General features: G+C 39.7%; 1 protein-coding gene across 8 annotated transcripts in view; it reads right to left on the reverse strand.

Annotated features, from left to right (window-relative positions):
- INPP4B (inositol polyphosphate-4-phosphatase type II B) overlaps positions 1-14,887 on the reverse strand; it is a 305,271-nt gene that overhangs the window by 62,096 nt on the left and 228,288 nt on the right. For 7 of the 8 annotated variants that reach the window (XM_065404687.1, XM_065404692.1, XM_065404689.1 and 4 more), the window contains 4 exons: positions 10,491-10,663; positions 9,724-9,847; positions 7,637-7,754; positions 2,682-2,822 (listed from right to left, as the gene is read on the reverse strand). The exons of the other annotated variant lie outside the window; for it this stretch is intronic. In XM_065404687.1, the coding sequence (XP_065260759.1) occupies positions 2,682-2,822; positions 7,637-7,754; positions 9,724-9,847; positions 10,491-10,663 (556 nt within the window). The remainder of the gene's footprint in view (positions 1-2,681; positions 2,823-7,636; positions 7,755-9,723; positions 9,848-10,490; positions 10,664-14,887) is intronic. 8 annotated transcript variants of the gene reach the window in all.

The raw sequence follows: 14,887 nt of genomic DNA on the forward strand, positions 1-14,887 counted from the left end.
CAGCCACTACTGTGCCCTATTTAATCTATTTATCATATAAATATTTCTGAAGTGTACATCACCACAATATCTAGGTGCTGTGAAGGAGAGGGGGGGTAATCTTAGATAGGCAGTTTGGCTAGCCTAGCTACATTGTCATGGATAAATTACCATGCCATCACCCTTCCTCTGCACCTTTGCACTGTCCACATCTGTTCCAGCTGAACTGTACTATGGAAGGTGCGTGTGTGAATGCAGATGCACATGCAGAATTTGGGTCTAAATTCTTTAGCTGTTGTGTGATACAGAGTGGGGAAAAGATAATCTATGTACATCACTCCTAAATGTAATGCTGTATTTTTACATTCTGTCATGATTTCTGTATGTTATATGCATGATTTCTTATAATGCAACCAAAGTAGATATTAACTATATCTGCTCTTCTGTTGAAGCTTGCCTATCATTTTCCAAGTGTCTCAGTGTTACTCTTAATCAAATATATTCCCAGCTATGGCTCACTGAAACTGGAGATATTCAGTTCTATTGAAATAACATTTACTAGTAGAACATTAATAATCAAAAGATGATTTCTATTGTTATTAATGTTTCCTATTATGATGATTATTTCTCTCCCCTCCCCAATACTTATAGATAAACTTTTACTGAAAAACACATTCAGTGTTTCCAATCTTAATTTCATTTCTCTAGTACAAACGTGAATCTCTAAAATTCAAGGGAGTCCAGTGAAGTCAGATAATATTGTGAACTCAAAGTTTTATGTTTATACCTGAAATGGCAGAATAGTTATTTCTCCATAGATTAATCCAATTTGATTTGCTTGACAGACATGTTTTCTTAGTTTTTCATTTTTATGGTATGATTTTCTTTTGTATGTGCATACAGAAAAGAGCAGTACATTGGTCACTGTGGACAACAGCACCATCCTCCCTGTCACTCACGCCCATAATCTGGGTATCATCTTCAACTCAGCCCTCTCTCTAAATCCTCACATCCAGGCTGTATCTAAATCTTGCTGATTCTTTCTGTTTAACATCTCTAAAATCCGGCCTTTCATATCCATCCACATAGCTAAAACTCTCTTCCACGCTCTCATATCACATCTCGATTACTGCAATAACCTTGTCTCTGGCCTTGTCAAATACAATCTTGCCCTGCTCATATCCATTCCGAATGCTGCTGCAAATGTAATTTTCTGAGCCTGTCACTTTGACCATGTCACCTCTTTCTTTGCCTCCCTCCACTGGCTTCCCTTTCTCTACTGCATCAAACATAAGCTACTTGTCTTCACTTTTAAGGCTGTTCACAGCCTATTCCCACCCTACCTATCATCTCTCATTCACTACTGAGATATCAACTCCTGCCTCTGATTGGCCCATGCCAGCCTCCATCACCAACTCGTTAAACTTCTCAAACAAGTCCCTTCATGCCTTCTCCCACGTTGCCCCTCACACTTGGGAGGCTGCTCCCCATAAACATCCACAATGCTACCTCATTATTCTCCTTCTAATCCTTAAAACTCTCCTTTGCCTTGATGCCTACACAAAACTTGACAAAGATTAGGCCATTGGTATCTCATTGTTTCCTTGTACTCCCCTATCTATCCACCCATCTGTCGTCTCTTGTCTTATCGTCAGCCCCTCCTGCTGCTGAGGTTACACTTTATTTTTAGCATGCCAGCTCAGTCAAAGCTAGCGCGGGTATGTCTCCTTGAGCTGGAAAATAGACCTCCAGCTCCCAGTGCAGACATAACCTTAGACTGTAAACTCTTTGGGGCATGGCCCATCTTTTGTTTTGTGTTTGTACAGCATATTGGAATCCTCATCCATGACTAGAGCACTACGCACAACGATAATACAAATAATAAATAAAAATATGTTTTGTCTAATTGCACAGTGCACCTAGTAATACTAGCAGCATGTAACTCTGGAGGCTCTTCCTTGTAGTCACGTATATTATTTAACAGTACCCATAGCTGTCCTTCACCTAGGAAGCAGGTGAATAGTTTGGTGAATCTTTGACAGGAACTGTACTATAGGCGGACCAGCTTGATATACAGAACTGTCTTGAGGCTGTAGCTAGGCTAGGCTGTGCAGGCATATTTATACATTAAAAGTTTAAGAAAATATACCACCACCATTCCTGCCATTATAAGACTATTAATAACATAACCCATTATTACTTTATTATCTATTACCTCTATTCATGAGCCCCATACTATCAATATAAAAAATGTGAGGAAAGTATGCATCTCCCAATGCCTGTTACCTGCCCAACATTTCAGCTTCACATGCTATGATAACAAATTAAGTGGTTTTAGGATTTTCGAAGAGATGTTTCAAAGGGCCAATATCTGCTCTTTGAGAATACATTGCTTCTGTCAGTGTGAATTAAAGATAAGTGTGTGTATTAAAGAACAAATCAGGCTTTAACTGTAGGAAATAGATTGATATACTTATCACATATCTTTTCCTGACTTTTTGCACTGTTTGTTTTAGTTCATACCATCCGATTATCTCCCTTAATGTGATTTATTTTTCTAATATGTACCAAAACAATCCGAATTGGCCCAAGGGCAAGTAATAAGCAAGATTTCTATGTAATCCTGTGAGAGACCATCTGGACTAGCACAACATCCAGAAGCAGAAACTGAAACATGTATCTTTCTAAAGGTGCTGCCTTACCTCTCTGCAAGTGTTTGCTGTTCATTGATTCCAACATTAAAGAGGACTGGGTACACATGCAGCTGCTTTCCTTCTTTGATCTCTTGTGGCAGCAACTCAAACATCTTTGCTGGAAGCTTGACCTCTATTACATAATGTTCACTAGGAAAATAAAAGGAAGTATAAGAGATGAGAATATCTAGCTGTTCAATCTAAACTAGCACCCTCCTAGGTCCCACAGCAAAGAATGTTTACACTTAGAAATCAACGTTTTCCCCTCCTGTTAATTGTGTTAAACCTTCATTTAAAGTCTTTTTTATTTATTTTTGTTTTGAAACCATAGCAAATCTATAAGGAAATAGGATCAGTAATATAATTATACACTAGGTCTTGATAATGACTTCTTCACTGAAGTGGAAAAAAAGGATTAAAAAAGTGAGGGCAGTAGAAAAATTAAGGAAAGCCTTTTGTCTCATTATCACTTGGTATAGAAATATTAATGAAGGTACTTCAAATCTTAAAATGTTGTATGCTGAGCTACACCACCATTTTCATTTGGTTTACTCTTGAATTGACCTGAAGTACACTCTAATACTATTTGCATAATTTCTTGTACCCAGTGAAAACCCTGGGTGAAATCCTGGCCCCACTGCAGTCAATGGCAAAATTTGCATTGAGTTCAGTGGGCCAGGACTTCACTCCTTGGATAGAAAGCATCCTCTGAAGCAAAAGTGGCACTATGAAAATACAGTTTAAAAGTACAGGATGGTTCATTACACAAATATGAATTCTGGTGTTTTAGAAGTGACATGATGTGACAGTTTGGGTGTTATATCTGTGTCCCCTGTCTGATTTTGTGAAAACCATGTTTCAGCCTCTATTTTGAGTATAACCTTGATTGTGTCTTTCCTTGTATACTGAAACCATCATGTTGGATTGCATCATCATCTTGTTGAAGTGGGGCTTGTGCCTAGGGTCTGAACCTGAATGAGAAAAACAACAAAGGTGCCTCTCCCCTCTGAGAACAATGAGTTTGATAAACAGAGGGACTAAGTTAAAGGAAGCTGGTTCTTCCAGTTTCTCTCCAGAGGGCTGGGACTTTAATTACTCAGTGAAGGCTGTCAAGCCAGCCAGAGGGGACTGAAACCAAACACTGCCAGGAAGCAGAGAGCATGTCAAGAGGAAGAAGGCAAGGAGGGACTTACCCACCTCACACAGGGACAGAGCCTAAGGACTCTCAGAAGGGGTTAGCATAGACTCAGTGGGGAGAGCATACACGGGTTTGTTGTTTTTTCATAGCTCTTATATCCTTGAACTGTTTAAGAGTAATGTGTGGGTGTGTTTAAGAAGTTCCTTTGTAAAGCCTCTGTGTTCCTTACGTGTCATGCGGTCCCAGAAGAGTTAAACTATAATCTGGCATGCCCACATGGGTGGAGTTCTGGAGAGAGCATGCATAAGCTATGGGGGAAACTTGGAAGGGGTCTTGGAAGTCTGGGCAGCTGGACCATGGTGCCCCACCATCCAATGGGCTGTCAGACAGGGAATCTACACTCTGGGAGTGTGTCTGAGAGGCCAGAGCTAGAGACACTGTCCAGATCTGGTGTGCTTGGAAGCATACAGGATCCGAAGGTCGGGTCCAGTAAAGCAGACTAGTGACTACACACAGGAGGGACTCAGCCAGGGGTGTGACACATGCCCTAGCTCAGTTAGCACTAGTGCAAATCTGGTATTGTTAAGCAGTAAATGCTCTATAAAGTAGGCACTCTCATGAGCAGTATCATTAGCTGTGGACTAGTTATGCAAGTCTCAAAGCAAAAAAGTCTCTATGCCCCAGATTAGACTAATTTATGTTTTCTGTATTTAATTCCCTAGTTTAAAGCAGTACAGAGTTTATGAGGTTTCTGCTTGTACAGAAAACTCTTTTCAGATGACCTCTGCATAGTGCCACTCATCCCAGGCCTGCGGGTTGGAATTCCTAATTGCTGAATCTTGACTGTCAAATGCTATTGTACTACTAATATGGTATGATGGTATGCTTGCATGAGATTGAAAAGAAATGTAGATTTGGTCTAATTTTAAAAATATGTGCTGCTAAACATCAAGTCCAGAGGACCATCATAATCACTGCATTTCACATCCAAGAATCACTATGTCTTTAGGCTATAAAAAAATCATTGTAAGATATCGCCTTTAGATCTGACAAATTGAAAACAGTGGTGTTGTACATGTGGTGTTTTTTGTTTTTGTTTTTTGTGTGCTTGGGACAGAATCTCCACAGTGGTACCATCTTGTGTGACTTTTTCAATTGACATTAAATTGCAACAATGACAAAAGCTGCCTTTCAAATTATTTTGAGAAATACTATTGAGCTGGGATAATAGGATATCTTCACGGCCCAAGAGCAACACTGAAGTCAGGCAAGAAGACAACAATCATTGTAATCCAAAGCACTCATTTGAGACTAATTTACTATTGCATTACCGGTTTGATTTAAATAAGGCATAGTAACAAAACAAATTTTTTTTTGCCATGTAATTTATTTTTCCTTGATGGCTGGATTCAATGTAGACAGGCTTAGTGGATTTGATTTGGGTTATACAACTACATTTCCCAGCGAATGGAAGGCTTAGCATAAAAATTAAAGGACAATTTTGGCAAGAGAACAAGTGTGTATAAACTGGCCATGAATAAATTTAGCTTTGAAATTAGGTTTCTAACCATCAGAGGAATGAAGTTCTGGAACAGCCTTCCATAGGTTGTTTGCCCCTACTTTTCCTAACTAGTTTTAAGATAGAGCTTGATAAACTTATGTACGGCATTATGTGCGGGGTTGCCTGTGATAGCAGGGGACTAGATTTAATGACCCAGGAGGTCACTTCCAGTCCTGTGTTCCTAAAAATCATTACAAAATTTTAGCATTTAATACTGTTTCTTGCAACTGAAAAACTAGATTATTTAAGAGAATAACAATAAATCACAACAGCACATTTAGGTATTAATGATTTAAATTTTGGGATTATCTACTTAACTTTACTTGCCTTGCACCTTAACCATGCAACGATGATAAAAAACATTAGTTGAAAGTTTTTATAATAAACTACCCTGTCATGACTCAAAGTTCATGTATATAATAAAAAAATGCCAAGGAATTTTTAAAAATACTTTTTTTTTTACTACTTTTGTTTATAACAACCCTTTAAGCATGTAAAACTGAACATTGTTTACTGAAAGATGTTTCGGGGCTGCAGCACACATTAGAGCTGCGATGTTTGGATTGACTTATTTTCATACATAAAATTGAGGACTAAGCATTTCCCTGCAAAGCAAATTACAGATAATACTCTGACTTTGCAAGCTTTATAACAAAAAGAGGTAAATGAATTTTCTGTCTAGCAGCTCTGCATTTTCCCTGCAAGTTTCATTTTAGAGACCTCTATTATATAAGATCACCCCAAAAAAGGACAAAAGTTATTGTCAGAAAATATTTTTTTTTGTTACAGTGATCAGAAAATTGGTAGGTTTTGACCCTACTTTTGCTCTTTACATTTAACCTCCTGTGCCCCTGATCAGTACTGTGTCATCACATCTCTAACAGGAATGGGGCTCAGCAGAGATAAAGCTTCCTTTTAATAAACTGATACCACCAATTTCATTCAGTGACTCACCCACCAGTAAGTATAGTATAGTCATGATAGCCAGCAAGTCCTCTTCCTGACAACTATCTGTTCTATCAATCCATAATGCCTCAAGCATCTTAAAGCCCATGTCTATTTCAAAACCTGGACCTCCTAGCATGACAATTCAATCAGCTGCAGTAATGGCACCAAGCCAGTAACAGTGGCTGTTGGATTTTTCAAGACTTTTGATGGGAATGTTTACAAAGGACATATTTCTTCTGTTCAGGGTCTACTTTATATACCATAATTTTTCTTAATTATTCCTGATGTTTTCCCATCATGCTCTGACCTTCCTGGATATTTATTTCAATCCCTTTTCGGAAAGTGCACAGCATGAGAATGAATTGTCAGGAATAATAAAGAAAAATAGTGGTGAATACACCCTCCTTCCCCCAACAGTGGCAATACATCTTTTCTAAAAAGTTGCTGCTTTTAGCTGAATTTAATTTACTGTCATCTTAAGAATTATAGCACTATTAAGGAAATAATTCCTGCACAGGTAAAAACATTTGAAGTTTTAGACTAGGATAATAACAAAGAAAAAAAAGTTCATCACTTGCAAGCTATCCTTTTCAATCCCCGTATGTCACAGACACTATTTCTGTATTCAATTTATGTACTAAATTTCAGTACTACTTCTTTGAGAAGCAAAGTATATTAGTATTTAAAGCACAGGTAGGGATTAAAAATATCTGTTTTTTACATCCAGCTCTGCCCCAAATGTCCTGTATGATCTTAGGCAAATCATGTAGGTTCAATTTTTCAGAATTTTGGATCATCTTAATTTTGGGTTCCCAGTTTAGGGACATTTCAGGTCAGATCTTCAGAGATGCAGTGCCACATCTCCACAGAAGTGAATGGAAACTGAGTGCTCAGCACCCCTGAAGAAAAGGCCTCCCGTGTTTCAAGCTGGGCCCCTGCGTTGAGACAACCAAACTTAGAGGCCACATTTGAAAATTTTGGCCCTGTGTGCTTCAATTTCCCCGTATATAAAAATGGATAACAACAAGTACACAATTCACAGGGACACAGTGAGAATTAATATTTAATATTTGTAACTTTGAGATCCTCAGCTGAAGGCACTAGAAAGTCCAAAGCATTACCACCTTTACAGGCTCTTCAGGACATTACTACCTTTACAGGCCATCTATTCACTCTTCAGACAAGTCACATTTATAGCATTTCCCACATAAGGAAACACAGCAACAAGAAAAACATTGAGTTTCCACTTGATTTTACTGGCACAAGTTAAAGCTACACGTCTCTGGGCTTGTGCTTCAGGAAATGGACAATACTTACCGCCTTCCAGTTATTACAGGCAAGAAGTCATTGGATTTGGCTTCAATTATTTTAAACGTTACTTTCTGTAAATCTGAAATGCCCACAGCCATATCTTCTAGCATCCCAATTTCCTCACCTGTACAGAAAAATTACAAAAGATGTTAACAGATGCAGATATGACTGACTAGCTAGTGTCTATACCTGAAAGGGTTCTAGTACGATAAGTGTAATACATTTCAAACCGGAGCGACCAAAATTACTCTACTAAATTCACATTTAAGGCATCTAAATAAAAATAGTTGAGAACTTTCTGCCCCCAATGACCTTACCAGTGCTTGTGGGTGTTGGATACTTCTGAAAATCAGGTCATTACATTCAAGGGACAAAACTTTAGGACAGCCAGGTTTCAAAATTTTGCCCATATTGACAAGCCCTTTAAAGACTGTTCTGCTCTTGGAGGGCAAAGATTTTGAGTATTATAATGGGTGGACCTCTGACAGACTTGAGCCAGAGAGCCCCTTATACTGAGGTAGTCTTATAGTGGGGGACAAACAATAAAACTTGATTTTGGGACTGGCAAAGGGCTGCATAGATACCAACTGTCCCTACTTAAGTGGGATAGTCACTATTTTCAGAAAAAACAACTTGGCTTGATTTAAAAAAATCCATTCTTTTCAGTGCATTTCAAAGTGTGTTGCAATTTTTCCCTCCAAATTTCCCACTTAATAGCTATCAGTGTTGGCATCTGTGATTCAGAAACCTCTTGGTGCCAACTGGTATGTAGGGTTACAGGGTTCACCAAAAGGGGTCATGTAAGGTCTCTACTGAAAGGTCTCACCCTGGTCATCATAATCATTACGAAATGTATGTGCAGATAATATATAAAAAGACGTGTGTGTGTGTGTGTGTATAAACATGGGAAATTATGTTCTTAAGACCTTGTAGTTAAAGGGAAGTCACTCAAAGGTAGAATGCCTTAAGAAAAACTTCTCCATACAGGAGGTGGGAGACACTTATCTCCCTAGCTAACTATTGTGTATTGAGTGTCTTGTGGTAGAAGTTTATCAGCATACGAAGTGAAATGCTAATGAAGAGCTTGCGGGGGACTTCAAAATAAAATTAACAGGAAGAGGTAAACAGTGGGGCGTGAGGGGGGAAGGGGTTATCCTATTTTCAGTTGAAAATCAAAGGTATGGTCTGGTTATCTAGTGGTGAAAAAAGACACTCTGGCATCCTTCACCAAGGAAATAAACTGACAGTGGGTTTGCTTCATGAAAAAGGGATCTCAGTCAGGCTTGGCTGAAATCACTGAAAAGAATTTTGGGTGAGATAAACTTTTTTATATAGGAGAACAACTTGTTAGTTAAGTTTAGGCTATAGAAAGCACGTTACAATTTTGTTTCATAAGTAATCCTTTGTTTCCAACATTTCTGTTTGCTATCAAATGAATCTGCTATCCTTTGTTAAATAAACCTGTACTTGATTTCTCTATAAACAAATCTAAGTACTGTGTGTTAAGCAAAGCTGTGTTCTAAGGTGAACTAGTAAGCTGTGGTGTATTGCGTCAAAGCATCTATGAAGCAGTTGGGAATTTAAATAGCTTAGTGCTATCTTCACATCACAAAGACTGACATGTAATTTCCAGAAATACTGACTGGCAGTAGATTATAGATTTAGTAGCTATTTAAACTGGGTATCTGGGTTAGTTGTATAAACCAATTATTTGGGTCAGGCTAAACACTTGTACTAGTATAGTTTACAGTATTTTTCAAATATAAAAGTCACAATAGTTGTATTGTGGAAACCAGTCTCTTGTATTAATGACATTACAATTCAGCACTCCACATGGAATAATTAGAATGTGTGTTTTCAAAAGAAACTGAACAAAAGCAGATTACTATACTTTATTATGTTGAATTGACATATAGTACTATATCATTGGCTTTAACCGTGCTATTGTATGGAAGCCTGCTGTTTTGTATTAGGGTAATATTTGTTGATTCAATAAGCCAAATTACTGAATAAAAGTTAAAATAAGAACCTACTGGGTGAACTTCTTGGTTTGTAAAAAAGACTAAGCAATGTTGTTCCAGGGCAATACTTACTATACGTGCTGAGAAGTCCTTCATATTGAACAATTAACCCAACAGTATGAAGCTGCTGTAGGAAGCCTTGATCACGTAAACTTGTGTGCAATTTGATTATAAACCCACAGACCAATCCAGCAAGCTTAAAAAAAAATATGATGGAAGAAATTTTGTGGGAAAAAACAGATTAATTAGTGTAATACCAGAGTTTTATAACTATATTTGCTATTTTTCTACAGGATACAGGTTGTACTTTGGTGACTGAAGAACAAGATGGAAATTACTGTTTGGTGAATATATATCATCTCAATTGTATACTATGGTATTTTGTAGGGTAAAATACATAAAATATATGGATCTCATTCTGACCTTAAATTGGTTTTACACCCATGAAACTTCATTGACTTCAGGTGGGGTTACTTCTGATTTACACTGCTGTAACCGAGATCAGAAAGATGCCCTTAAGTCTATTAATATTTAAGGTTGGGGTTTTCCAAGGAGCCTAGGTAATTAGGCACCCAACTCCTATTTAAATTAAATGACATTTATTCATTTAAGTCCCTTAGGCTCCTTTGCAAACCCAATCTAAGAGTCAAACCCAACCTAAATCAATTAATTGCTCATCATAGTACAGAAAATTAAAGTGAATGAATTAAAACAAATGAAGAAGTTGTGTTGCATTAAAAGAAATGGCGAATACCTGCATGTATGCCAAGATTAATTACAATAATGAAAATAACAAACAGTAATCACAACAGAAAAACAGTGACTCAAGAAGCACCTACTGCTTGACTAAAGACGATGTCTCTTCGTAGGGTCAGCATCAAACGCTGTGGCAAGCCACATGCAAGTTCCTGAAGTAGAACAAAAGTCATTGATTGCTTTGCCTTTGTCACCACCTCTCCCATGCAGTCTTTGAGTGTAATTATGAGGGGATAAAGCTGCTCATACCAGTCACCTGGAACAATACAGAACATGAAGACTAGTTATATTGTAGAAAAACCTGTAGATAAAAGCTTCTTCTCAGGGGACAGAGAAGTTGGCAGTGGCTGTGTAGATCCTCCAGTCCTTCCAACCCCATTCTAACCATTATGCTAGAGCAGGATCCATGGAATGGTTATCCTGGGGAAAATATTCATCTCTCTTCCTTCCCCTGTATATCTCCCCTGTGTCTAAACTACATACTCAGGGTGGGAGCTGGGATTAGATGTGACCCAAAACAAATACTCCTGTATAAATCTAACTGCCATATTTACTTGTGTTATTATTTCTATAGCACTATAGTTATTCACAGCTCTGTAAAAAAACATGTGGGAAGGCATGGGGCCAGATGGGTAAATTGTTATAGCTTACTTGAAGTTCATGGAACTATGACTGAAAAAGCGCAAATGTAGCACCCATCTATAAAAAGGGATATAAGGACAACCTGGGAAATTACAGACCAGTCAACTTAACTTCAGTACCTGGAAAGATAATGGAGCAAATAATTAATCAATTTGCAAACACCTAGAAGATAATAAGGTGATAAGTAACAGTCAGCGTGGATTTGGCAATAACAAATCATGTCAAACCAACCTAATAGCTTTCTTTGACAGGGTAACAAGTCTTGTGGATAGAGGGGAAGAGGTAGATGCGGTATATCTTGACTTGAGAAAGGCTTTTGATACTATCTCGCACAACCCTCTCATAAACAAACTAGGGAAATACAACCTATGTGGAGCTACTATAAGATGGGTACATAACTGGTTGGAAAACCGTTCCCAAAGAGTAGTTATCAGTGATTCACAGTCAAGCTGGAAGGGCATATGGAAAGGGGACCCCCAGGAATCTGTTCTGGGTCTGGTTCAATATCTTCATCAATATCTTCATCAATAATTTAGATAATGGCATAGAGAGTACACTTATAAAGTTTGTAGACAATACTAAACTGGGAGGGATTGCAAGTGCATTGGAGGATAGGATTAAAATTCAAAATGATCTGGACAAACTGGGGAAATGGTCTGAAGTAAATAGGATGCAATTCAATAAGAACAAATGCAAAATATTCCACTGAGGAAGGAAGAACCAGTGGCACACATACAAAATGGGAAATGACTGCCTACGATGTAGTAGCAGGAGTGTTGTAAGAAAGACACAAGAAGCAATTCTTCTGCTTTACTCCACACTGATTAGGCCTAAACTGGATTATTGTGTCCAGTTCTAGATGCCACATTTCAGGAAAGATGTGGACAAATTGGAGAGAGTCCAGAGAAGAGCGACAAAAATGATTAAAGGTCTCGAAAACATGACCTATGAGGGAAGATTGAAAAAATTGGGTTTGTTTAGTCTGGAGAAGAGAAGACATGATAACAGTTTTCAAATACGTAAAAGGCTGTTACAAGGAGGAGGGAGAATAATTGTTCTCCCTTAACCTCTGAGGAAAGGACAAGAAGCATTGGGTTTAAATTGCAGCAAGGGAGGTTTAGGTTGGACATTAAGAAAAAAATTCTTAACTGTCAGGGTGGGTAAGCCCAGGGAGGTTGTGGAATCTCCATCATTGGAGATTTTTAAGAGTAGGTTAGACAAACACCTGCCAGGGTAACTGGAGTGCAAGGGACTGGACTAGATGACCTCTCGAGGTCCTTTCCAGTCCTATGAATCTATGATTCCTAATGTGTTCCTGAGCTGCTCATTCATACCCTTAGGGATCTCTCCAGGTGGTCCAATAATCACTGGGATCATTTTTTTGACAATTTACACCAGCTAAGAATCTGCTCCTCATTCCTGCACTGAAGAGTTTATAATCTAAGTTATACAGAGCTGAACAAATACAGTTTAGTTGTGAGAGTGGGAGCTGCCCACATCTGACAGGAGATCAGCCTTGGAAGGCAAGGAAAAGAAGCAGCTGGGTGCAGGATTAGCAGAGTAATGTATGGTATGGGGATTAGTCATTCTTCTCTATCTTTTTTGAACTTCTCTGTTTTTTTGTTTTGGATATTTAAGGATAATAAAATGACTTTGGGAATTATCTGAAGGACAGATGTTGGTAATGAAAATAACTATGTATCACAATATTTTGAAATATATTTTGATGTGTTATTAAAATGCATATTAAAAATAAAAGATTTTCAAATAATGAAATACTTTTAAAAATGGAATGCTTGAGTGAAATAAAAAGGAATACAACAAACATATCTAGTGATGGACAAAAACTGGAATCATTTATCCAAACTGGCCCCATCACTACTCCACATTTGGACTTTGTAGGTTTTAATAAAATTAGATCTGCATCCAAACCACCCAGGGTTTGCCTAATCTCTAATACATCCCACCAAGATTCACCCGCCTCAGGAATCTGTCCAATTTTCATCACCTTACCTTAAGAATTCAGATGTGTAGAAAACACCAAGATTATACAGCGTGTGACAGACTGAATAACGTACAGCAAGCTACCATATTTGCTGTGGATTGGTGTTATTAAGGATCACAGACTTAATGAAAATATGTTCCATTTAAATATATTGTGATAGACCCAGGCCAGTTGGGTACAGCAGAGTAGTCCTGTTGGGATCCAGAAAATGGGCGGGTTTCCCTTAGGCTGGGGGGAGGTCCTTTGGCAGTGGGTGGGCAGAAGCTACCACCCGCCCATTGCTAAAGGACCTCCCCCCAGCCTAAGGGGAGGATCCACAGGTCCGGGATTCCAAATAATTGCGGGGGACAACTAAGGAGTTAACAGGAATGGGAGTGAGGTCACAGAGCTAAACGAAGGGAATCTGACGGAGACACCAAGTAGAAAATCCCGGACAGCGCCCACTGCTCCTCGAAGGTGTCAAGGGAGCCAGCGGATGCCACCCAGAGGAACTCTGCACGGAGGAGTGGAAATAGGCCCCACAGTCGCAGGAAACCCCATCAGCCAACCTCCTCTCCCTGGTTTTGTAGATGGCCATTTTGGCCAGGGCTAGGAGGAGGTTGACAAGGAGGTCCCGCGACTTTGTTGGGCCACGGATAGGGAGTGCGTAGATGAACAGGTGAGGGGAAAAGTGCAACCAAAAACGTAATAATATATCCAAGAGGAGCTGGAATAGGGGCTGCAACCTGGCACACTCCAGATATACATGCACCAGGGTCTCCCTCACACCGCAGAAGGGGCAGGTGTCTGGGAGGGGAGTGAACCGCGCCAAGTACACGCGCGTGCTCATGGCTCCGTGAAGGAGCCGCCAGCTGATGTATAGCAGAGTAGTAGAAAGCAGATATGCGGGCCACCGGATAAGCAGTTTTCTGTTCCCTGACTGACCAGAGCGGGGACTGCTCCAGGGTAGGGTGGACACATGACTCCAATTAGCCTGCAAAGAGTCAGGTGAGGCCGTTAGGCTAATGAGAACACCTGACTCTGATTAACCTGCAAAGAGTCAGGTGAGGCTGTTAAGCTAATGTGAACACCTGACTCTAATTAAGGCTCCTCTGATACTGTAAAAGAGCTCACTCTGGTTAGGCCAGGGGAAGGAAAAGGGAGCCAGAGGAAAGGAAGTGTGGCTGGGTAATGAAGACACCCTCAAGCCACTGGAAAGGGAGACCTAAGGTAAGGGTGAAGAAGGTGTTAAGAGAGAGAAGCGGGAGAGCTGCGGGGAAGTAGCCCAGGGAAGTGTAGCAGCTCTGGCAGTGAAAGATCAGCTGCCAACAGCTGCTGCCACTAGGGTCCCTGGGCCGGAACCCGGAGTAGAGGGCGGGCCCGGGTTCCCCCCAACCTGCCACTACAGAAACACCTCCTGGAAGAGGAAGACAGGCCCCTGTCAGGACATAGGCTAAACTGTTCTTGAATAAGCCCGTAGGGACAACAGAGACTGTGGGAGTTCTCTCACCAACCTCCTTGCTGGCTTATGATGAAAAGGGCTCAGTAGACTGTAACCCTGGCCCTAGAGAGAGAAGGGCTACATGGCGGGTCGCAGTGAGCTTCTGAGGCTAGCATAAACCTCCTGGAAGCGCCGGACCCACGGAGACAAGGTCGGAGCTCTGCCACAATATAAATTAAGTTGGAGATAATGACAAATTGTTTCAAGTAACATTCCAAGCCAGATCAGTGAAGGACTAATTAATACTGGAAAGGGAAGACAGAGGTGTCCTGTGGGGAAGTTAATTTAGACTATGATTTGAAAAGATATATCCATGAACTAAATTCTGACCAAAAGTGTATGCTATGAGTAGG

Source organism: Emys orbicularis, chromosome 5 (genome assembly GCF_028017835.1).
Source record: "Emys orbicularis isolate rEmyOrb1 chromosome 5, rEmyOrb1.hap1, whole genome shotgun sequence".
In the NCBI taxonomy this organism is placed as follows: Eukaryota; Metazoa; Chordata; order Testudines; family Emydidae; genus Emys; species Emys orbicularis.